At 39.0% G+C, this 26,006-nt stretch overlaps 1 protein-coding gene across 2 annotated transcripts in view; it reads left to right on the top strand.

Moving 5' to 3' along the window:
- The window catches only part of TICAM2 (TIR domain containing adaptor molecule 2), a 43,733-nt gene that overhangs the window by 2,965 nt on the left and 14,762 nt on the right, over nucleotides 1–26,006 (top strand). The window contains exons 2-3 of one of the 2 annotated variants that reach the window (XM_070412489.1): nucleotides 2,335–2,580; nucleotides 6,825–6,952. In XM_070412489.1, the coding sequence (XP_070268590.1) occupies nucleotides 2,335–2,580; nucleotides 6,825–6,952 (374 nt within the window). Of the gene's footprint in view, nucleotides 1–2,334; nucleotides 2,581–6,824; nucleotides 6,953–25,369; nucleotides 25,484–26,006 lie in introns of those variants that run through there. The other variant, XM_070412488.1, reaches the window with a different exon arrangement.

Below are 26,006 nucleotides of genomic sequence, written 5' to 3'. Positions count from 1 at the left end.
TACTAGTATAGCCACACCCCTCACAGAGGGAGGACAAAGAAGCCAAAACCTGACCTCTCCTTGACCGGTTTCTGTGAAACACCTTTTAGCTGTGATGTTTTCTTTTCCTGTAAAAAACCAGATTTGTAAGTATTGTCATTTTGGGTCCTGTGGTTCTTCAGCAAAAAAACTCTGTTAACTGTTAGAAAAGATTAAGCAAGGACTTCTTCAGAGAACTTCTGGCAATCTGCTATTTTTGGAACACAGAATGAGAAAGGGTATAAAAGAGCTGAGGCTACCTGGAGCAGGTACAGAGGAAAAGTATGCCATTGTTAATAGGTTTGGATTTTTCTGTAGAGGAAATCAAAAGGGGATTTCTGAAAGGAAATGTAATTATCAAAAGGTTTTAAGCAAACGGGGGATGGAGAAGAATAGGGAGGTTGCCCCACCTCCAGGAGACATGTGATGAAGGGGAGACTATTGGCATCTGCACAGGCAACACAGTCCCCACAACAAAGAATTATCTAGCCCAGAATTACCTAATCCAAGTTGAGAAACACTTGATTAGAGGGATGAGCGATTGGGTTGTGGGAAGAACTTTAGTAAATTGTGGCAATAGTCCTGTGTGGGTTGTGGATTAGGAATGGAAAAAATGGGATGAATTTGAGAAAGGCAAAAACATCAAGAGGTTCCTTTGATTTAACTGGACTGCTACGGCCACTTAATTTGAGATGATTTCCAGTTTCTATCTTATGTGATTAGACAGGTTGTAAAGTGGTTACTATTATCTGAAATGAGAATACTTGTTTGAAAATTTGTTGGAAGAAAAGTGGCAAGATTATAAGTTCTGGCCGTATTCAGTTTGTATGTATGTACTTATTTGATTATTTAAAGTACAACAGTCAATATGAATAATTGGGTGTATAAAATGATATATTTCTTCCCCCCTCCCAATCCGGAAGAAAAGTTGTTGACTTTTGGGTGGAGGGGTAAAATGATAAGACACTGTTTTTATGTCAAAACATTATGTCTCTAATATTAGTTTTACATATTTTTAGTTTCCTAAGTGCATAATTTCATTTAATTATCAAAATGATCTTGTAGCATAGTACAGTTACAAGAGGTCATATAAGTAACCCATTCTTCTCTGAAGTCCAAAGTTTGATCTCTGTTCTACAGATCTAGAATGTCAATAATATGCTAACCAAAGTGTTCAAGCTTGAAAATACAGGCTTGTGTCACACAGTCTCATGTTGTTTGGGAACCCTCAAACCCATTGTCTCTTCCTCATGAATTCTTACCCAAGTGTTTATGTGCACCCTAATTTCTTCTCCTGTCTCCTCCCTCTTCCCACTCAGTTTTCTCATATAAGGAGGCCTTTCTCCTCTTTAATCCTTTTCCCCTTTCCTCTGGTGATTTGTCCAGTTACTTCAGGAAAAATCTCCCCCTCCTCTCTTCACTTGGACAACACAAGTTGCCCAAATGGTGACCGATTAAGCATAAGCCTTTGAAAATAGCTCCAAAATCCTCTTCAGAAACGTGTTATCTATTCCCAGCTTTCCTTTCAATGTACTTGCCCTTAAATACAAACTTTCCAGATAAAAGATCTTTTTGTTTTTATGTTGTTCTGATTTTGCTTTAGTCATTAATCATTTCTGTTTCTCTTGGAAACAAGTTTATAAATGATAATACTCTTAGAACAGCCGGTAAGTCTATTGAATTCACAATGTAGTTTAAAACAAAATATGTATCAAATTCTATGTAACTGACTTGTAAAATAATTTAAACACAACCTATTTGTAATTTGGCAGTAAAATCAGTTTGAGTTCTGTGATGGGGTATTATGCTAAGGACTGACCTACCTTACTATTTCACTCCTCTATCTATGGGTGTGCTTGGATGATATTAATAGGAAACTAGATGAGAAAGTTTACAGAAGAATAATATTACATGACACTAAGCTTAAGGGTAAAGAGTACAACTTTGGAGGTCAAGCTTCATCTTAACTCAGTTTCTCAGTTTGTCAGATGGAAGGGTGAAAAAAACCTCTGGTAGGGTTGTTTGGGAGAATTAAGTGATGTAAGAGATCTACATTAACCAGAATAGTTGTCTGGCTAGTTAGCTAGTTCCTTCTCTCCTATCATGAGGACATTTGTTCAGTTTTTATAAACCTTTAGTTAAACTGAAATCTGCCTCCCCAAGTTACATCCACTGGTAGAAATAAAAAAATGTAAAATTGTCTGTGATAATAAAGGTCCTTAGCCTATAACCTTATTGCCATTTTAACAGGAAATCTGGTTATTTCTAAAACTTGTTAATTGCAATGATCTCTTTTTTTTCTCTCTCTCTTTATAGGTGATTACTGGTGGTCACTATGATGTAGATTGTCGATTAGAAGATCCTGATGGTAATGTGTTGTACAAGGAGATGAAGAAACAGTATGACAGTTTTACTTTCACAGCCTCCAAAAATGGGACATACAAATTTTGCTTCAGCAATGAATTTTCTACGTTCACACATAAAACCGTATATTTTGATTTTCAAGTTGGAGAAGACCCCCCTTTGTTTCCTAGTGAGAACCGAGTCAGTGCTCTTACCCAGGTAAATAAAAAGTCAACGATACAATGTTGGTGTGTGAAACACATAGTTTATGTGCATTAACTCGATAAACACAGAATTTTGATTTTTTTAACACAATCATTAACACTTATCTTAACTCTTACAGTAGATTAGGCATTTTACAGAGAACCTCAGACTTTTCAGTGAAGACCAGTGTTGAAGGATTTTATGAACTTTTAAGTGTAAGGAAAATAAGTATTAAAATAGGATCATTTAAGTAGAAACATAGTGGCAAAGGAAATTTAGGAAGTCTAACCAGCTTCCAGCATTCTGAAGCATTTTCATGGAGGAATGTTGCTACCATAGCTTAGCAGGTTAATATAACTAGATGCAAAATGATGCCTTAATTAATATATAAAGATAACACAGGTGGTATACCAATATTTATGTTCTTCAAGCTACTGTTACAATAACTTTTGCTGTAACTTAAGGTAAAATATTAAAAGATTAATGATAAGTCATCTAACAAAAATAGTTAAGGAAGCTAAATTGGGTTTTATTTTGAAGAATAGCTCAATGAGAAAAAGATAGCAAAATAAATTTAAAGTCAGTGAACAGGTACTGTTGAGGTGATGAAAGGGCTAACTTCGTTCTAGTTCAAATACAGTATGAGCTCAGATTATATCTAAAAGATACTTAGGTATTCAGAGGAATTACTTAACACCTGCTTGTTAAAACCTTAAACTGGTATTTTATTGTTCCCACGTTTCTTGACAAAATCACGTGATGATACAGGCAGTTTTTAAGAATGTGTAAGAAGCCCTAGTTGGTCTTGCTCAGTGGCTAGAGCATTGGCCCTCATACTGAAGGATCCCGGTTCAGTTCTGGTCAAGGGCACATACCGTGGTTGCAGGCTCAATCCCCGGCCTTGGTTGGGGTGCGTGTGGGAGGCAAGCAATAGATGTGTCTCTCTCACATTGATGTTTCTATCTCTCCCTCCCTCTCCCTTCCACTCTCTAAAAATCAGTGGAAAAATATCCTTGGGTGAGGATTAACAACAACAAATTAATTTTTTAAAAAAAGGATCGTTTTACTAAATCACCATTTTTTAACCAGTAATAAAATGCTGGATATAGAGTAGGCAGTAAAACCACTGCTAAAATCATCAGGTGAAAGGCAGATGGGAAACCTTATAATGGGTAGATGAGACTGATATCACTAAATCTAATGATATTTCACAAATGGAGAGGTAACTAGACATGTGTCTTCTGATAATAGGCAGTAATGGAGTACACAACATTGCCTCTGCCGTGTTCCCACTAAGAACATTACACCTGAATTCCATCAAATCTCTAGTTCCAACTACCAGTTTATAAGAAATACAAAGGATAGAAGAACACCATGGGAATACAATTACCAAAATTCAGAAAGTGGGAAATGCTACAGAATTGAGGCCCCAATTTCTTCAATAAATGGATGAGAAAGGAAAAAAGGGAGAGAATCAAAAGATTAAAGAAGACCTAAAAGACATGTCAACCAAATTATTGTGTTGACATTGTTTGGATTCTGACTTGTAAACAACTTTTGAGGCATTTGGGGAAATTTGAATTCTAATTTTATATTTGATATAAAGGAACTATTTTTAATTTAAAGTGTTACTTTTCAGAAATAAAGTATAGAAGTATAGCTGAAATGATAAAATATCTTGGATTTGCTTTAAAATAATTGGAGTGGGGAGGAAAATTGGTGGGGAATATAGATGGAACAAGATTAGCCATATGTTAATAATTACTGACATAGAGGTTCATTGTTCTATTATCTATACTTTTGAATATGTATGAATATTTTCACTTTAAACGTACAGGAAAGAAAAGAAAACAACACTTTGAAAAATTATACTCAATCTATTTTCTCTAATCCAACTGTGTTCTTAATCCATACCCCATGGTCAGGCTTCAAGGAATCCTTAAACTTTCTAAATTTGTGTTAAGTCCTTGCTTTTATGCATATTTTCCAGGGGAACAATCCTTAGACCACATATTTTTGAGGATACATAGAAAGCAAAGAAATGCTAAAGCACTTCTCTAGCCTCTTATCACAAATTAGAAATCATTTTAGCACCATTTTGCTAATCTTTCATTCCTAGGGGCCAAACTAAAACAACAACAGCAAAAATATTTGCGTATTCTAATAGATAAAGTCAACCTGTAGATCTCATAATTTTCTACTTTTTTTTTTTTTATTGTTTAAAGTTTTACATATGTCTCCTTTTTCCCCAATTGACCACCGCCCCCAACCATTCCCACCCTGGGCAAGCCCCCACCGCCCCAGTGTCTGTCCATTGGTTATGCTAATATGCATGCATACAAGTCCTTTGGTTGCTCCTACCCCCCCGCCCCCCACTGCCATTTGTCTCTGGATCTATTCTTGTTCATCAAATATAATTTTCTACTTTTTAAAAGTATTTTTAATGGAATATTTTTGTAATTATTCCTTTTATACATACTTTGGTAGAACTTTTTTAAATATTTGAATTATTTTCTAATGTCTACACTCCTTATTTAAAATTAAGACCAACTCAGATTTTTTAAATTCTTAATATGTGTTTTGTGATATAAAATAAGTATAGTATAATAAAGCATGTATTTCATCACCAAGATTAAGTTTTCAGCAGTAGAAAAATATTAAGCTCTGGGATACCAAAAAAAAAAATTAGACATTTAACCCTTAAAAGGTAAGTTGTCACCCTGGCCAGTGTGGCTCGGTTGGTTGGGCATCATCCAGTGCATGGAGAGGTTGCTGGTTCGATTCCCAGTGAGGGCACATGCCTGGGTTCTGGGCTTGATCCCTGATGAGGGGTACGTGCAGGAGGCAGCCAATCAATGTTAAAACTCTCACTGATGTTGCTCTCTTCTCCTTTCTTTAAAAATCAATAAACTGTTCTTTTTATTTTTTATTTATTTTCAATATTTTTTTTATTGTTTTCAGAGAGGAAGGGAGAGGGGGAGAGAGAAACACCAATGATGAGAGAGAATCATTGATCAGCCGCCTCCTGCACACCCCCTACTGGGGATTGAGCCCACAACCTGGGCATGTGCCCTTGACTAGAATCAAACCTGGGACCCTTCAGTCTGCAGGTCGGCACTCTATCCACTGAGCCAAACCAGCTAGGGCAAACTGTTCTTTAAAAAAAAAAAAGTAAAGTGAAGGCTCACAAACTGATTACACAGTGAAACTGAAACTTGTATCCCATTGAGAATATATATATTGGTTTGAATTGGTAACTATTTTTTAAAAAAAGATACTCCAGTTTATAAGAAATACAGAATGTTCAGATTCACCTATTTTTAAAATAGATAAATAACTTTTGACTAACAATCTATTTTTATGCCATACTTGATTTATATTTGTATATATTCTGACTAGAGACCCAGCACACGAAATTTGTACACGGGTATGGTCCCTAGGCCTGACCTGTGATCAAGGCCATCTTCCCCAGTTGCAGGCAGCTGGCCCCGCCCCCTGACACCTCCCACCCCTGGTTCCCCATTCACCATCAGGCGATCAATCGGAGCCTGCTGGCCAGGGCAGGGAACTGAGAGGTTGGTCATTCCTGCCCCCTCACCAGCCCCATCCCGTGTGTCCCGTCCCCTGTCCCCCGTCCCCCCCCCCTCCCCCCCCCCCCCCCCCCCCGCGGGTTGTCCTCTGTGTGGGGTGATCAGCAAGGCGGGGGCTTTGGCCTGATGCCGCCCACCTCTGTTGCCACCCACCCCCAGTTCCCCGTTCCCCATGGGCAGTTGGAGCCTGCCTCCCGGGACCTGTGGGCTTGGGAGCAGCTCCTGCGTTGAGTGTCTGCTCCCTGGTTGTCAGTGTGCGTCATAGCAATTGGTCTTTCCGCCATTTGGTCGATTTGCATATTACCTTTTATTATATAGGATGGGTCGTATTTGCTGATCTACCCAATTTCTTCTTCCTAAGCTTTCCTTTTTGAGGAATCTGGGTTTGAAATTTCATAGCCACAAACCTTAGCTGATTAGCACTTCTGCTGCTGTTAGCTTAGTGTTCCATCCTTACAGATGCCACAGCTGTGACATTTTAGTTTGACACAAGCAGCTGCTTTATGGGATCTGTAACTTTACCAGTTGTACTAGTGGGAATGAGTAAATGGTTGCATTGCCAGGACCTCGGACATAAATGTGTGAATGTTAATGAAATGAGAAATTAAAAACGAAAGATGGAGTGTACAGAAAATATTAAACATACTAACTGGAAATATTTCTCTTTAGATGGAATCTGCCTGTGTTTCGATTCATGAAGCTCTGAAGTCTGTCATTGACTATCAGACTCATTTCCGCTTGAGAGAAGCTCAAGGCCGAAGCCGAGCAGAGGATTTAAATACAAGAGTGGCCTATTGGTCAGTAGGAGAAGCCCTCATTCTTCTGGTGGTTAGCATAGGGCAGGTATTTCTTCTGAAAAGCTTTTTCTCTGATAAAAGAACCACCACAACTCGTGTTGGATCATAACTACGTTTTGGGAATTGATGCACCATTGCCACTGTAATATTGCTGTCCTCTCATTAATTTTAGGTAACTGAAGAACTTAATATTGGCAACGTTTTAAAAACATTACTCATATACTTGTTTGGGGGAATACACAATGCATATCCCAAACTATGGAAAGGACACCTTTTTTTATTTGTAAAGGTATAAAAACTTTGGAACTTATTTTGGGCTATTCGTGTTAAATATTCAACACCAATACACCAGTGATCTCTTTTCTTGGTTGTTTATATCTATTCTTCGCACACTAAACTTTGGTATTTTGATTCCTTTTTGCCATTTTAAAACTACTTTTCTTATAGGTAGTGAATATTTTTAAGACCTTCGATTTAATATCTACATGTGTTATGGAGGAAGAAAATTGCCTTTTAATTGTTTATAGTAAATTACGTTTTGTTTTTCAGAAAACCAAATGTGACTCACTATAGCCCAAGCCCTATTGTGCACTGTTTAATTTTCATGGGGGAAATATCTACCGTAGAAATGTTTGTTAATATTGATATAATTTTTAATTGATACATCATGGTATAACTTATTTTTCACTAGCTTGGAAAATGTCAGATTTTTGGTTTGGGGGTTTATTCTATGACTTATAACCAGATATATTATTTTTTTCATAAAGACATTCTTACCACATAGAAAATAGTATGTTTCAGTAGCATAATAGAGTTTTCAGGCCTTAAAAATCAGATTTTCATACCAGTTAGAATAAATACAGAATAATTTAAGGTACTGCAATGTCTTATAGTGTAGGGGCAAATGAAATACGAAAAATTTTATTGAGTTATCTGCACCCATTACATTTTCGGTGCTTTTACAAAGAAAAAAGGTGATCTGTTTAATTTAAACATTTAATTGGCTCGTTCTTGCCATTATGTGGCTTTAATGTTTTTGAGTCATTCCCAGCTTAAATTGATAATTATAATATTAGTATCATAAAAGTGCCATTCATTTAATCCCAATAGGTGTGATGCACTGAGAAGTTAATTTCTTTGGATTTTTATTTTCTTTCTCTTTTCCTTTTCTATTCTTTTTTTGTCTTGCATATGTAATTTGTATAATTTCTGGTTAGCATCCAAAGATTTAAAAATTTAGAATGCTGTGTGTGTTTTTTATTTGATTGTACTGCATTTAATGAATATTAAATAGTGCATATTCTGTACACTGTATGGTTTAGAATGTGTTTGTATTTTATAACATAGGTTGAGCTGACTGGAATAAGATTTTGTTCTAAGATAGAATACAAGATATTGTAAAATTGTGTAAGTGTTTAAAGCTTTTCTGCTATAAAAAAATATATATATGCAACTACTTTTTGCCATGCCTCCCTTCCCCACCCAAAGTGATAAGTGCTGAAAAAGACTCATATTGTACAGACTTTAATATGTGGTGCCATGGAATACTGATTGGATAGCAATTCTAGTCACCACTACTGACTAAAAGTTAACTCAACTTTAAGCTGTCTTAAAATGCGTATATACGTATATTACTGCATGTAAGAGCAAAAAGGAATTAAAGTTGTCATGCTGGCTAATTTCAAATGCTGCAATGTAGCAAGGGATAAACATGTTTTCAACTTTAACTCTTTAATTCTAAAATTTTTTAAGACCAAATAAGCTAATCCTTAATATCAGATTAAAAACTGAAGTTTAAGATTTTGCAGTTTTATCACTTGGATTCTTATGTGGGAGTTGTCCACAGCTTTATAAGTGTCCCTCTATATTGAGATTTGGAAATTTTAAACACTAATGTTAATGTGATTCATAAGCATGGGTGTGTCTTAAATGTCCTTTCTGGTTACCTGTCTGCTCTGTTTTGTTCAGATACTTAGACCATAAGCAGAGTCAGGTACCATTAGTGTGCTGAGTTTGGCATAGATAATGTAGTGATTTCATCTGTGCCTATCAGAATTTCATAATATTAGACTATTGCTACAAATAACTTTTGATGAAACTATTTAGATATATTAATATGTTTGAAATCACCACTGCTGCCTGTCGTAGAAAATAGTACAGGCTTAGTCTAATCTGTATGTAACTGGTTAATGTTTGGTGGCTACCTATACTCAACTGAGTATGTATATATAAATGAAAGAGTACAGATTTAGCCAGACATAAGTGTTAAGTAAACTTTTTTCTTCCTCCTATATAATTTGTAGCTCATTTTTCTTCTTTAATTCTTTCATAACTTGATGCAACAGTTTGAATTTCTCAAATATTTATATTTGAACACATGGTTCAGAATATTTAAACATCATTAGCTGTATATATTTTTAAAATAGACTAAATAGTGGAAAAGGACTTTGATATACAAGTGTATCAAGTGAATACTTAAATTTCAACTGTGAAGATACATTATAAGATTACTTTGCTAATAATCAGAACATTCTTTTTACTATTAAAAGAAATAAACAGTGTGTGGTCATTACTTTTCTTCTGGCTTGATGCTCATCAACTTTGAAAATACAATGGGCTAAAATCAATTTTATTCTTTTAGATTTCATTCAAATCTCTGTACTATCCATATTTGCTTAGTTTATAAATGTGTAACATTGATAGTTAAATAGGACAAAGCTGACCTTATGACTATTGATTTCAAAAATTAAATTAATATATAAATAAATCAGAGAGGCTTTTTAGTTACTTTTGAAAAGAAAAACAAATTTTTCTAAACAGGTGTTGGTTCTGTAGGGTTGCACCAATCAGTACGTGTAGAATTTTTTAAAAAATCAACAAATTGACTTGTTTCTGTTAGGATTTAAGCTCCTTATGAACTTGCAGCTTGGAGTACATTTTTGTAGCCACAGAGTGATTATTTATTTGGTATTTCATCAAAACATCTTGGACCAGCCAAGAAAAAGTAAATGAAGAGAAAGTTCACAATATACCACTTCCCTTTAACAAAAAGTTTTACATTATATGTTCTTGTTTTCACTAACGAAGAAATCCAAAGAGGATTGTCCTTTTATGAGAAACTAGAGGCCCAGTGCACAAAATTTGTGTGCTTGGGGGTGTCCCTCAGCCTGGCCTGCACCCTCTTGCAGTCTGGGAGCCCTCGGGGGATGTCTGACTGATGGCTCTGTGTGGAGCTGGCCTAAACTGTTGGACATCCTTAGTGCTGCCACAAAGGCAGGAGAGTCTCCCACCACTGCTGCTGCACTCACCAGCTGTGAGCCTGACTTCTGGCTGAGCAGTGCTCCCCCTGTGGGACTGCACTGATCACCTGGGGGCAGCTCCTGCGTTGAGCATCTGCCCCCTGGTGGTCAGTGCGCACCATAGCAACTGGTTCCACGGTTCAGTCGATTTGCTTATTAGCCTTTTATTATATAGGATTATTATATAGGATGGTGAAAATAGCATTCAGCAGCTATTTTGCAGGGAGCCATTGTAGAGGCAGCATGAGTGGCACTGCTTTCATTATATGTTCATGTTATTTTAGGTTTTATATGTTATTTAGTACGTTATTTTTTGGGTCTGGAAATGCTTAAAATTTTTTCCACATAAATGGTAATGGCTTATTTTCTTTACCCCATTTCTGCTTAGGAAAGGTTTCATAGAAACACTCAGCTTTCAGATAGCACAGGAAACCTGTACCACTTCTAAATTGCCTCATTTTTAACCTTTTTGCATTTCTTTTTGTTAATCCTCATCCGAGAATATTTTTTCTATTGATTTTTAGATAGAGTGGAGGGGGGGGGCGGAGAGACAGAGAGAAACATCTGTGTGAGAAAGACACATTTGACTGGTTGCCTCCCACATGTGCCCTGACCTGCAGCTGGGGTTCGAGCCTGCAACTGAGGTACATGCCTATCCCCTTGACCAGAACCTTTCAGCCCGTGGGGCGACACTCTTAACCACTGATTCAAACCGGCTAGGGCCCTTTGCATTTCTTACTGAAAGTTTGGGTGAAAGGCACTTTAGCCTACAGTTTTCTAAAAAACTCTTAGCTGTTAAGTAAATTAACCTAGACTGTATAATGCAGTGATGGCGAACCTTTTGAGCTCGGCGTGTCAGCATTTTGAAAAACCCTAACTTAATTCTGGTGCCATGTCACATATAGAAATTTTTTGATATTTGCAACCATAGTAAAACAAAGATTTATATTTTTGATATTTATTTTATATATTTAAATGCCATTTAACACAGAAAAATCAACCAAAAAAATGAGTTCACATGTTACCTCTGACACGTGTCATGGGTTCACCATCACTGGTATAATGCCAAGTTGCCTCAAGTTTTTTTCTTTCCAATTATAATGTAGTCATAGGAGACTTTCTGGGTTCTGGGCACAATCCTATAAAAAATAACAGTAAATAGAGATTAACATTTATTAAATGCTTACTTTGTGCCAGGTGTGCTAAATATTTTACTTGTATTGATACATTTCATCTTTGCAATAATTCTATGAACCAACAAATTCCCATTTTACAGATGAGAAAACGGGGGCACAAAGAGGTTAGGAAACCTGCCCCATATCACAGTAATTAGTAGAATCTGAATACAAACATTGAAATCTGGCTCCAGAGCCCTTTTTCTTATCCACCATGCAGTACTGCCTTACAAACACCAATTGAAGGATAGATTTATGAAGGCTTACCTGTCTTGATTTCAGGGTAGCTCGATATCAGTTTAGTGCTTTAACGTCAAGTTCAAATCATGGCTGCATGACTTCACACAACTGATTAGTATGTTTCTTCATCTATTACTAAGGTGATATCTACTATAATGATAATATAATGAGATGTTTATTAAATACTAGAGGCCCAGTGCACGAAATTCGTGCACTCGGGGGTCGAGGGTCCCTCAGCCCAGCCTGCACCTCTCGAAGTCCAGGAGCCCTTGGGGGATGTCTTAAGCCATCAGTCAGACATCCTTTGTGCTGCCACAGAGGAAGGAGAGGCTCCCGCCACCGCTGCTGTGCTTGCCAGCCGTGAGCCCAGCTTCTAGCTGAGTGGAGCTGCCCCTGTGGGAGTGAACTGACCACCAGGGGGCAGCTCCTGTGTTGAGCGTCTGCCCTCTGGTGGTCAGTGCGCGTCATAGTGACCGGTTGTGACCAGTCGTTCTGCAGTTCAGTCAATTTGCATATTAGCCTTTTATTATATAGGATTAGGAACAGTGCCTATCATATACAAGCACTCAACAGTAGCTATATTTTTATCATTGGTCCAATTCTGGTTTCTTGTTCTTTTGTTTCTAAAGTTCTTACTTTGGTCTCTACTCATATGGTTCTTAAGTAGTATATAACACACATATGAAAGTGTTTGAACATCTATCATGTATATAATAGTCTGTTAAAAGTTTCAAAAATGAATAAGATAGTCTGACCTCCAGGAATATAATTTAGTTGAGGGAGGCAGGACAGCTATATGAGCAACTAATGTTTTATAAGGAATGAAGCAGAAATGGCCTTGAAGGGGCTAAGGCATATCCCACAAAGTTTAACTTTGTCTACCCGCAGGGGAGGTCTGTGTTCTAGCTAAGTCAGCAATTGAGTGGAGTAAACTCTAATTCAGAGATAGGGACTATTAGCCTGTCCACATTGCTACAGGTGGGGAAAACATGTTCTTTAACTTTGTTAATAATAAAGGTGATGATCTCTTAACCTCTCCACCTCAGTTGTTTCCAAATTCTGGAGGAATATACAGGATGTTATCCCTAAACTATCAAATGTGCAATTTTCAGTCTGCATGTCTTGATTTTATCCACAAGATATCATCATTAGAAATTATCCCATTCCTTGCTGAAATCGAGATTATACCAGAAGTAACACTGGTTTAGCATAATCTGTTTTTAGTGCTGCTATTTGCTAGTGATTACTACTACCTTAAAAAGAAAAGGCAGCACAAGAACTTAAGAAGTAATGTTTCAGCCCCACCGGTATGGCTCAGTGGTTGAGCGTTGATCTATGAATCAGGAGGTTAAGGTTTGATTCCAGGTCAGGGCACATGCCTGGGTTGCAGGCTTGGTCCCCAATAGGGGGCATGCAGGAGATCCATGTATCGCTCTCACATCGTTGTTACCCTCTCCCTCTCTAAAAATAAAATTCTTTTTTTTTTTTGAAGAAATACAACATTGCCAGCATCTTAGAAGGTTCCTATGTATCTTTTTCTGACCACATCCCTGGATTTCTCCACTAGAAATAACCAATGTTCTGCTTGTAATGAAAATAATTTTATTTTTCTTTATGTTTTCACCCGTTATGTATAATAGTTCTCAAACTACTTTTTAAAATAATTTCCATATGTCACAGATACTTTTATAAATACAAAATCAGATACTTGAATGTTTTGTCAATGTCAAACTCACTTGATTTGCTTATCTCAGCATTAGCCTGTAACAGTTTGATATGGTCTATAGACCACACTTTGAATAGTACTGATGTCTGTATTACTGAAAAAATATTTCTTTTTTAATCAGGCAAAAAGTAAACTAATAAGTAAAATTTAATGGAGTGTTAAGTTCTATTTGATAAATTGCATATTACATGTCTTCTTTTGTGACTTTGTTTTGCTGAATCATCCATGTTGATACATGTGGCTGTAGTTTGATTTTGTTACTGTATAGTAGTCCATCATATGAGTGTACCACAGGTAATATGTCTCTTCTACTATAATAGTTTTGGGATTGTTTCATGTTCTTTATTAATATGAACAAATCCATTATGAACACTCTTGTATATGTGTCCTATTGTACATGTGTATGATCTCTTGAGAATACATCTAGGAGTGGAATTATTTGCTCCTAGTGTGTGTGTATCTTCATCTTTACTAGGTAATAGCTAACTTTTCTAAAGCAATTGTACCAATTAGTGCTTTCACCAGCAACAATGAAGTATGTTTCACATTTGGCATTGTCAGACTTTAAAACTTTTGAAAATCTGAGTATTTCAGTTATTTTTATACATATATGTGCGTATTGTTAAACTGATATTAAACTTCATCGTTGCTTAATTTGTATTTTCAAGAAGTAAATTTTTTTTCTCATGGGCTTATTTACCATTTTTACTTCATCTCTTGTAAAGTCCCTGTTCAAATAATTTGCCCATTTAAAAAAGTTGCATTAGTTTGACATTTTTTGATTATCAGGATTCCTTTATGTATTCAGGAAACTCAATTTTTTGGTTATAACTATTTCAAATATCTTCTCACTGTTGGTTTTTATTTTTCTGTTCCTAGTGTATCAATTTTTCCTGTATTGATGTTTTATGTCTCGTTTAAGAAATATTTCTCTTTCCTGAAGTCATGAACATCTATATTATGTTCTGAAATATGTATAATTTTACCTTTTACTTGATTTGAGTTTTGTATGAGATAAGGTAAGGTGAGTAACCAGGTTTCTTTTTCCAATTTCTTGAAAACTCATGTTTCTCTATTGACTTATAATGCCAATTTGGTCATCTATTAAGTGCCCATATTTACATAAGTCTATTTTTGTGCTCTCTGCTCTATTCCATTGATCTATTTGTCCTTACACCAGTAACATATTGTATTAATTACTGAAGCTTTTTAAATTCTTGATAATTGGTAAAACAGGTCTTCATACCTTGTTCTTCAAGATTTTGGCTGTCTTTTGCATTTTTGTACAAAATTTAAAATTAGCACAATGCTCTACCGCCGAGCCACACCGGCCAGGGCTATGTTAGTTTTCTATGCTACGTAACAAATTACCAAATTTATCAGTGTCAAACACATACTTTATTATCTCACAATACCTATGGGTCAAGAGTCTGGGCAAACCTTAGCTGAGTCCTCTTTTCAGGGTCTCACAGACTGCAATGAAGTTGTCACCTGGACTGTCCTCTCCTGTGGAACTTGGTGTCCTCTTCTTAACTCATCAGGTTGTTGACGAAATTCAGTTCCTTGCAGCTGGAGAACTGAGGCCCTCAGCCAGTGAGGCTTCCCCTCCACATAAGCAGTCCCCATCGTGACTGCCTCTTCCAGGCCAGCAGGAGAGAGAAGCTGCTGTGTTGAGTCTCTTCTTTCAGGGAAGGCCTGACAGGTCCTGAGTAGGTCAGATCCACCTGGAATATTCTCCCTTCAGAGTCAACTGAAGAGGGACTTTAATTGCATCTTCAAAATTTTTCCACCTTTGCCATATTCTGTTGATGAGAAGCAACTTACAAGTTCTGCCACACAAAGGTATAGATAAGGGGCTGGGGAGGGATTTCAGGGACCATCTTAGAAGTCTGTCTACACAAGCTCCATTCTACAAGTCTTGATATCTACTTATCAATTTCAAAGAATTTTCTGATTTTATTATTCTAATTTGACCCCTAGATAGTATTTGGAATTATAATTCTTAATTTCCAAACATAAGTATTTAAGTTCTTTTTTATTGATTTCTAATGTAATTACAGCATTGTGATCAGAGGTCATATTCTCTATTTAAATTATTTGAAATTTATGGACAATTGCTTTGTGACTCCATTTACCTTCTCAATTTATATGTTGTCATATATTTTGTATACCTTTAAATATAAGTTATTACTATTTCATATAGTCAATATTAATTTAGATTTGCCCATATATTTACCATCTTTGTTCTCTGTTCCTTGCTGCTCTTTGAGCTTCCATCTGGAATAATTTTTCTTCTGCTTGAAGAATATATTAGAATTTCCTTTAGTGCAGGTCAGCTGGTGGCAAGTTCATTTTGTTCTATTTTTAAAAAATGTCTTTACTTGGCCTTCATTTTTCCCCCCCCTTCATTGTTGAAGGAAATTTGTGCTGGGTCTAGAAGTGTACCTTGAAAGGAACTGTGGGCCACTAGGCTGCAGTGGGCACAGAGGCAGGTCTCAGCCTATCCTCTGTGCTCCCACCCTGCCCCTTCCACCATGGCCCCCAGTCTCCTGTCTGCCAGCAACTCTGCTCCCGCCACCTCTCCCACGCATTGACAGTACCAGCCCCGCTTGCACCCGCTGACGGTGGAATGATTGGGGCCAGCACCAACAGTGGGTGCTAGCGGGGCCAGTGCCAGCAGCAGGTGCAAGCACCCAGCAGGACTGCAGTGTGCAGGAGCAAAGAATTTTCAGTAATCACTAGAGCAGGGGTGGGCAAACTTTTTGACTCGAGGGCCACAATGGGTTCTTAAACTGGACCGGAGGGCCGGAACAAAAGCATGGATGGAGTGTTTGTGTGAACTAATATAAATTCAAAGTAAACATCATTACATAAAAGGGTACGGTCTTTTTTTTTTTTTAGTTTTATTTATTTCAAACGGGCCGGATCCGGCCCGCGGGCCGTAGTTTGCCCACGGCTGCACTAGAGACTTGCCCGAATGACAGCCATCAGCACCCCGCCTTGTTCTGGCGCCCCCGCTGCTCACCTGCTTCACCATCCTGCCGCAGCCACAGCCAATGCCCACCATGTTCCGCGCTCTGCTGCCAATGCCCGCCAAGTTCCGCATGCGCCCCCTAGTGGTCAGCACATGTCATAGCGACTGGTTGTCCGGTTGTTCTGGTCTATTTGCATATTAGGGTTTTATATCTATAGACCAGTGGGGTCCCTAGACCTGGCCTGCGGGATCAGGCCAAAACCGGCTCTCTGACATCCCCCAAGGGGTCCCAGATTGCAAGAGGGCACAGGCCAGGCCAAGGGACCCCACCAAAGCACAATCAGGGCCAGGGAGGGACTGTGGGAGGGCTCCAGGGCATGTCTAGCCCATCTCAATCTGATCGGCTGGACCCCAGCAGCAAGCTAACTTACCAGTCAGAGCATCTGGCCCCTGGTGGTCAGTGCACGTCATAGTGAGCAGTTGAGCAGTCTTAGCATATTATTAGCATATTACGCTTTGGTTGAACGGATGACTGGACACTTAGCATATTAGGCTTTTATTATATAGGATATCTTCCCATTGTCTCCTGGCTTCTATTTTATTATGAAGAAGTCAGCTATCCATCTGTTGCTTTATTGAAACTAATCTTTTTTCTCTGGCTGCTTTCAAGATTTTCTCTTTGTATTTGATTTTCTGTAGTTTCATTATGTTGTAAGTGAGGATTTCATGTATTTGATTACTTGGGTTTATTTGGCAACTTGGATCTGTGAATTTGAATGTCAGTTCTGGGAATTTCTCAACTCTAATCTCTTTAAATATTGCCTCTGTCCAATGTGTTATCACTTTGCCTTCTGGGACTTCAAGTAGATATATGTTAGGCCTTCTTGGTGTATCCCCTATATCTCTATATTTTTCTTCTATATGTTCTGTATTTATTTTCTCTGCATCATCTTAGATAGTGTCTGATATAGCTTATAAGTCATGAATTCACTTTTTAAATTTAATTTATCATAAGAGATTCATTGAGTTTATGATTTCTGTTTTTATTTTTTTTAGTTATATTTTTTCAGTTAGGTCCTTTTTTCTTATGTGCTCTGTTACTTTTTATGGCATCTAGTTCCTTGCTGCATTTATAAAATGAGGATTTTATTTCCATGGATTATCCTTTGTATCTGGTAATTTCATTATGTACAGCCTGTTATGATTATTTTTATGCTATTTGTAGTCCATTTGCTTCTAATTAATGTTGTCTCAGTTATACTTATACTTCATTATCTTTGATTGTTTACTTGAAAATCCTGAAGAAGAAAAAATAACTTAAGATCTGAGATGATTTTCTCTTCCTTCAGAGATTTATGGGGTTTGGTTTATTTGTTCATTTATTATGTAAATTAACCCACTTATTAAAAGCTTAGCAATGTTTCAAATGACAGAGCTTCTATTGTTTTTTCAGTTCCTTCAGTCTTCTGATGGCAGACTTCACTGTGATGGCAGAAGTGTTGTAGGTCCAAGTACCACTAGCTATCATTTTCATGCAGGAACCACAGCCACACCCCCACAATTCACCTCTTCATCTTGGTTTTGCCATAGAAAGAACAAGTGTACTTGGCATGTTGGCTGACTTCAATTTTCTTCACCATTTCCCTGAGGAGGCACTATAATGGGTCTTTACTTACCAATAATTCTGAATCTTGGTGCATTAGCATTGATGCTGCTAAGTAGATTCGAGGCCAGAAGTTTTTTATTCTTTCTGCCAAGTGCAGTCTGGAACTTAGACTTTAGATTTTCTGTGCTCCTCTACATGACACACTGCACTGCAGTTTGTAACCCCCACTCCAGGATACAACCCTTGGATACCAAACCCAACCCTTGTCTTTCCTATTGTAGTTGATGATGAAAAAACAACTCTGGCCCTGGCCACTGTGGCTTAATTGGTTGGAGTATCCCATATACTGAAAGGTGGCTGGTTCAATTCCTGTCAGGGAAGTCAATCGGTGTTTCTCTCCACATTAATGTTTCCCTCTCCCCACTTCCTCTCTCTAAAAAATCAATAATAAAAAAAAGACAGCTCTGTCACTCAGCTACTTCCTCTAAGATTGGCAATCCACTCCAAGGGCAAAAGTAGTTCTGGCATTGCTTCCTGAATTCCAACCCTGTCCCTGATTTTGACTTGGGAAATTCTCTCATGTCTTCAAGAAGACATGTGTTTCATCTTCAGTGGGAACATTGGTCCCAATGAACTGCTTTCTCATTACCCACCTCCGGAAATTCAAGGTTACATTTGGGTCATGAATGAAATGTAACTTCTTTTTTTTTTTTTTTAATATATTTTATTGATTTTTTACAGAGAGGAAGGGAGAGGGATAGAGAGTTAGAAACATCGATTAGCTGCCTCCTACACACCTCCCACTGGGGATGTGCTCCCAACCCAGGTACATGCCCTTGACCGGAATCGAACCTGGGACCCTTCAGTCCACAGGCCGATGCTCTATCCACTGAGCCAAACTGGTTAGGGCGAAATGTGTAACTTCTGTACTATCATTTTCTACATCATCCTTGGATGACTCACAGAGTTCAGATAATGCCCAGATGATATCTTTTTATTAGTGACTCATTTATTCATTCAACAAATATTCATTTAGTGCCAAGTATGTTCTATCCTTTTTTCTAGAAATATTCAATGATAAACAGATTAATTATTTTGTTCTAGGAGTTAGCCAGTTTTCATGAGAGGCTTGATCCCCAGTAGGGGGCGTGCAGGAAGCAGCTGATCAGTGATTCTCTCTTGTCATTGATGTTTCTATATCTCCATCTCCTCCCTTCCTCTCTGAAATCAATTATATATATATATAGTAAAGCATTATTCTGTATGATAGAGTAATTTTAGCCTTATAAAGTTTTAAATTCTAAGTCTATTTTGTTATTTATTCTACATGGTGGGAATTGGAGATTAACTTTAAAACGTTGTACTATTCAATAGATGTTTGACTACATGTTTACTGTGTGCTAGGAAATGGGAATACTGAAGTAAATATGATAATTTCTTATTCTCAAGGCATCTGGAAACAGATCCCAAACAGAAAATTGCAATAGTAAACTTAAAAACTACAACCTGAAAATAGTAGTTCTCAAACATTGTGATATAAGAATCGCCTAGTCTACTTGTATAAAACTGATCTTTCTCAAGTTTCTTCCCCTGACCCTGAGACTTTGATTCAGTAGATGTGGAGTGAATCTTGGAAATCCTCACGGAGAGTTCGATGCAAGTGTTATACCACATTTTGAGAAATAATAATAGTAAAACACTTTTGTAATACTGTGTACCTAATATACTATGTTCTACATTCATGCTATATAGTTTATTTACTCTTCTAAACAATGCTTTCCCACCATTTTGCAGATTAAGAAACTGAAGCACAGAATGGTTATGCAAGTGTGACCTTCACTTGCATAAGGTCACACAATTAGTGCTAGAACCAGGGTTCAAACACACACATATCTGCAGGGGCAGGCTTGTGTCTCCCATGTGTATGTGTAGCCTTCCAATCATGCAGAGACCTGTGAAGAGCTAATTTTGACTCTCAATAGCTCTCTCATTTCCAGGACCTTCCTGATAAATTGCTGGCTATACCACTGGTCTGCTGCTCACCTCATGTGAGACCACAAGTTCAGACTAACAAAGTGGTGTCCCCATGTATTTCCTCCCAAGTTTGTGATTTTTATTGACAGCACCACTAGGTATGAACTCTTTGCCACCCATCCACTCCAAGTCAAGTTAGTTCCCTCCAGCAGCTTTTTTCCCTTCTTTTCAATACATTTTTATTGACTTCAGAGAGGAAGGGAGAGGGAGAGAGAGATAGAAACATCAATGATGAGAATCATTGATCAGCTGCCTCCTGCACAAGGGATAGCCCCACACTGAGGATCGAGCCCATAACTTGGGCATGTGCCCTGACCAGGAATCAAACCATGATCTGGTTCATAAGTCAATGCTCAACCACTGGGCCATGCCGGCTGGCCTCTCCAGCAGCTTTCATCGTTGGCCTCCCCCTGGTACACCAACACTGGAAAATGTGCTGAGTTTGGGAGATGAGAGCAGCTTCTAGCAAGAATGCCACAGGCTCCTACCAAAATTTCAGCATGGTTTTTTAAAAATGAATACATGATTCTCAATTTGTTGTTTATCTCAATTTCCAGAGCCCTTGAATGATTATTTTTGACAATTTTGTCCAGTGTATATTTGTTTTGGGGGAGAAAATTTGATTTTCTAGAAGTTCCACCTACCAATTTTGTCAGGTCTAGGATTTGGTTTTACCCCACTTACAGTCTAATAAATTAACCTGTTACTGTTTCATGGATGCTGGCAGAAGACAGAATTCCTGGGTCAGAGACAGAGGACTTCAGTTACTTATGACACAGTAAGCAGCACCACTATCAGCACATTTGCATTGGTTCCTCCTCACAAGTCCCATGGGGGTATCATGAAGAGATCCATGTAGATATTGCACACACAGTGGACTTGTGTCACATCTGAGGAACACTGAGCTTGAGGAATCCACCACTGTTACAGCAAGCAGTAAGTAAGCCTGGTCTTTGGTCCTAGTGGGAGACATTACCTTTTATCTCAAGGTTGCTCACCATAAATACTACCCTGTGATATGGCTCAGGTAAAGAGCAGTCAGGGTCTTAAATTATTGGTGTACTCAGTAAGACACATAGAAACACAAGAGCCCTAGCCAGTTTGGCTCAGTGGATAGAGCGTCAGATTTTCAACTAAAGAGTCGCAGGTTCGATTCCAGTCAAGGGCACATGCCTGGGTTGCAGGCTCAATATCCAGTAGGGGGCATGCAGGAGGCAGCCAATCAACGATTCTCTCTCCTCATTGATATTTCTACCTCTCTATCCCTCTCCCTTCCTCTCTGAAATCAATAAATAATATATATATGTATGTATTAAAAACACACACATAAGAGGCACATAGACAACTGTCTCCCAGCTCATTTCATTTAAATTTATTGGAATGGAGTTATCTTTTACCTTTTAAATGTCTTATGATCTGTAGTGATTTTTTATTTTTAGTATTATGTCCTTTCTGTTTCTTTTATTTTTTTCTAAGTAGTTTCACCAGTAGTTTATTAATTTTATTAGTCTTTTCAAAGAACTGTCTTTTGCTCTTGTTGATACTATGATAATTTTTTCCCCCTATTTTCTGGTCTTATTTTATTTCTTTTTATTGGGATTTCATTTTCTGTTTTTCTAATGTCTTGATGTGGATGTTTAGATAATTGATTCTCTGGCTTTGTTTTTTGATATGTATGTTTAAGACTAGAAATCCTGCTCTCATTAGATTTTAGCTATGTCCCACAAATACTAATATGTAGTATTTTTAGTAACATGCAGATAAAAACATTTTATGATTTTTGTTGTGGTTTATTTTTGACCCATTGGTTATTTTAAAATGTCTTTTGATTTCCAAACTTGCAGAGGCTTTTCTAGTTATCATTTGTTTTTGGTTTTCAGACTAATATGTAAGTGGTAAGAGAACATATTCTATGTTATTTCAATCTTTTGATTTGTTTTGATTTTGCTTTATTGAGATTTGCTTTATGGCAAAAAATATAGACTAATTTTGTTAATGTCTCATTTTGTTAATGTTCCATGTGTACTTGAAAAGAGTATGTGTTTTGAAATTATATTGGATGCCATAATCTATGTCTGTCAATCAGGTCAAGTTCGTTAGTCATGTTCAAATCATTTGTATCCTTACTGATTTACGTGAGAGTCTGCTGGGCATATGTAAGATGTTCAGGGAAATGGTAAAGTAAGCTAAAGTGGACAGAGGATCAAGACCTTGAAAACACCAGCATTTAATGTCAAAGATGTCAGGGGAAAGAAGCCACAGGGAAAACATTTTACATGTCAGAGAAGCCATCTCTTCTCTGATTTAATTAGCACTCCTTCCCATTTTACTCTGCTTTATTTCATTCATTCATTGTCAATGAATGGACCTGAAATTTTCTTACTTGTTTACATGTCTATTGTCTGTCTCCTGGACTAGACTACAAAATCTCCAAGAGGACTGGGACCATGTGTGTTTTATTCACTCTGTATCCCTAGTGTAGAAGACACCAAATATTTGTGGCAGATGTTATCAGTGTACTCTCTTGAAATGTAATTTGGATAGAAAATTCAAGTAATGGTCTGGCCTGCGTAGCTCAGTGATTGAGCGTCTACCTGTAAACCAGGAGGTCACAGTTCAATTCCCGGTCAGGGCACATGCCTGGGATGCAGGCTCGATCCCAGTGTGGGGTGTGCAGGAGGCAGCCAATCAATGATTGTCTCTCATCATTGATGTTTTTATCTTCTCTCCCTCTCCCTTCCTCTCTGAAATAAAAATATATTTAAAAAAAAGAAAATTCAAGTAATAGAACTCATAATCAATTTAAAATATTTTCTTAGTACAGCATGTGAATATGAAGAACAATGCAAAATTTGGAGCAATTTGTGACATAAAATGAAAAAATTCAAGTGAATTTGTCCTTGACATTAGTGATTTTAGGCTTATTTGTGCATGGGATGTGGGTGGTGAATGGGGAAATAAATGTTTATGGCATTTGCCATTAGTAGTATTGCAATGAAAAAAATGGAAAAACACTGATTTGAAGGATTGTGAGAGGTACGGGCTGAGGAGACTGAAAGAGAAGAATTTTAACAAGTTTGATAAGCATAAAGTCCACATGGGGTGGTTGACACATATCTGCCAGTGCTTACCTTCCATGGCCCATCCTGTTGTTGGGTGGGGGTAGAGGAACAGGAAATAACTCTTAACTCTACCTGTGGCAGGAAGTAGGGATTGCCTGAGAATTAAAAGAGAAGGAGTAGGGGGCTATTTTTGAACTGGGTTCTTAGGATATGACTAGGATTGGGAACCTGAAGTAGAGATGGTAGGATCAAGTTTTTGGCTTTATAAGTGTGAACAAAAAAGGGGCCACATACTAAACCTGACAAGCTCCAGGGAGGCCTGCATGGCAGCCTTACAAACTCAGAGACCTAAAATAGGACTATAAGACAATATGATCCTTAATGGCCATTTATAAGCTTCCTGCTGCAGGAGAACGAAAGACCAGGAAAAACTTGCTAGACACCAGGAGTTGGACTAAGGAATTGAAACTGTCCTGAAGGCACCTGTTGCACACCTACATTCCATCGCATTCCAAACCCACCACCTCAGCCCCCAAAACCACTGACCACAAAAGCTTCCCGCCAGTGACTGCATATAACAGCGATGGCTCGGCGAGTCAGCATTTTGAAAAACCCTAACTTAACTCTGGTGCCGTGTCACATATAGAAATTTTTTGATATTTGCAACCATAGTAAAACAAAGATTTATATTTTGATATTTATTTTATATATTTAAATGCCATTTAACAAAGAAAAATCAACCAAAAAAAATGAGTTCGAGTGTCACCTCTGACACGCATGTCATAGGTTCGCCATCACTGGCATATAAGAATGAAACTCCAGCTCCTGAGTGCTGCCATCATCCATCCAATGTCCCCTTGGCTCAGTGCTGTGCAGCCCTTCCCTTGGGATATCCCATCCCCTACCCCCCCAATTTTTCTTTATCCACCATCTGAGATGGCTATTTAGCCTGCCCGTGTGCACCACCCATGTTAACCTTTTAGTACCCACATAGGATGGTCTAAAATTAAAACTTTTTAACCAAAAACAGGTCCTGGCAGGTAGTCATATCCTGGGCCAGGATCTTTCTCGACCGAGGTCAATCTTTACCTCAACTGAGTCTGTCTGCATCTAGGATAACATGTGTTTGGAATGTCAGGGTAATTTCCTTGTTCCAGACCCCCTCAGGGCACAATCTCCCACCAGAGCGGGAGACCACAGAACCCCTCATTGTTATTGTTATAATGTTAATTGTTAACTATCCTGTACCCACCTATTAAAAAGAAGTATGTGTCTATTCGTCTTTTCATTCTGTCCCAGAGATTTCTCCACTTTGCCTTCTCCTACTTTCCCTAATCTATCACCAATAAATGTCATGTAACCCCCTTATGCCTCCTTTTTTTATTGTAATGTATAACATAAGATGCAAAACTGTAATTTTCTGGAGCATTTTTCTCAATTCATTGAGATTTTGCTTCCTGGCAATTGTCATGTTTGGCTCAAATAAAGGCGTAGCTATTCTTACAGGTGTTTCTTCCATAAGGCTTTTTATGCTTCTTTTACTTGATTGCTTTTTTATTTTCTTTCGTAATTCAGCGAAGTTTCCACCTGTTTCGGTTGTGGGAAAGGAACCTGAGAAAGGTGACTTTGCAGGGGCCTGGGCGGTGCGCTATGTCTCCCTGGCCAGGGACGTGTTGATTGCAGGAACGTGCGGTGGCAGAGCCCCAATGGGAAAGGAAACGCCAAGGGACCCTCTTGGAGGGTCCAGGGGAGTCGCTGTACCTCGGGAAAGGTCTAGGTCTGCCTGTTTGGGTAAGACAGGCCGTTCCTTCCTTTGGAGTTCAGGGGCTCCCGTCTGGGAAGCGACGGTGGATATGGTAGGATCAAGTACGTGGCTTTACTGGCGGGTTCAGTGTTGGGCGCGCCGGGAAGGTGGAAGCAGTGCACCCAGGTCTGTTAGGAGCAGATACAGTGCAGTCCCCCGCACTCCCGAGCCTCCAAGTCAGGGCTGGGGGTGGGGACCAGAAGCCGCCGCAGCGCAGAGAGAGTCCATGTTTGCCTGGGCCAGAGTTCTGATTTCTTCTCCGCCCTTCTGAATGGTCCGCCTCCCCCTCCTGCGCGGAGAGGTCCCGCCACGTTATAACCACCGCCTGCACGCACACTCGCCCTGGGGAGCTGCGCCGCCCGCACCGCCGACCTCCAAGGCCTGAGTCAGCGCGTCTGCGAGGGGTGGGGACTCCGGGCGCCGGGACTTCCGCGCGCAGCGCCGCGGGGCGCAGTGAGTGGGCGTGGGCACGGGGCGGGCCGCCGGGCGGGGACTGGACACTCGCCCTCCCGACGCCCCGGGGAACTCGCGCCCCGAGTGGGTCCGCTCAGCGGGAGACGAAGACCAAAAAGCCCCGAGGCTGGGCCCGGTGTGGCCCGCACTCCTTCCAGGCAAGTAGGGCGTCGCGGGGCGGCGCCGCCGGGCTCCGGTGCGCTGGGGGGCCGGGCGGCCGCGCGCAGCTGCCCCAGCGGCGAACGGGGCGCGGCCCGCTCCTGGGGTCCCCGGGTGGGCCCAGCGCCGTCTCTTCAGGCCGACGGTGCCTGACTCTGAAGAGAATATCCGCGAACTTTCTGCTGCCCTTGTAAGTTTCACGTTGACTGGAAAACCCATTTTTTTAAAGAAAAGAAACCTTCGAGCCATATGCAAATAGCCCAGCGTCTTAAATGGTTTGGTTCTGCATGAGCCTCAGCCAGGCACAGAATGCTGAAGGTTTCCATTGTCTTATTTGGCTTCTTGTCCAAAAGTTAATTTGGATAAAAATAATTTGGGCTGACAACGGTATTGTATTAGTTAAGGCCTCTCCAGTTTTTTCTGGCAGTAAACTTTAAAAAAGAAGGGAAGGAGGGAGGGAGGGGGTGTCTTTAAAATAGGAGAGAGTTGAACACTTTAAATAGTGTGTTGGTTATAAATGGA

Source organism: Myotis yumanensis, unplaced genomic scaffold, assembly GCF_028538775.1.
Source record: "Myotis yumanensis isolate MYYU_CA2020_CCGP unplaced genomic scaffold, mMyoYum1.0.hap1 SCAF_4, whole genome shotgun sequence".
NCBI lineage: Eukaryota > Metazoa > Chordata > Mammalia > Chiroptera > Vespertilionidae > Myotis > Myotis yumanensis.
Note: the sequence above shows the minus strand (reverse complement) of the source record. Positions and strands in the feature narration are given on the sequence as shown.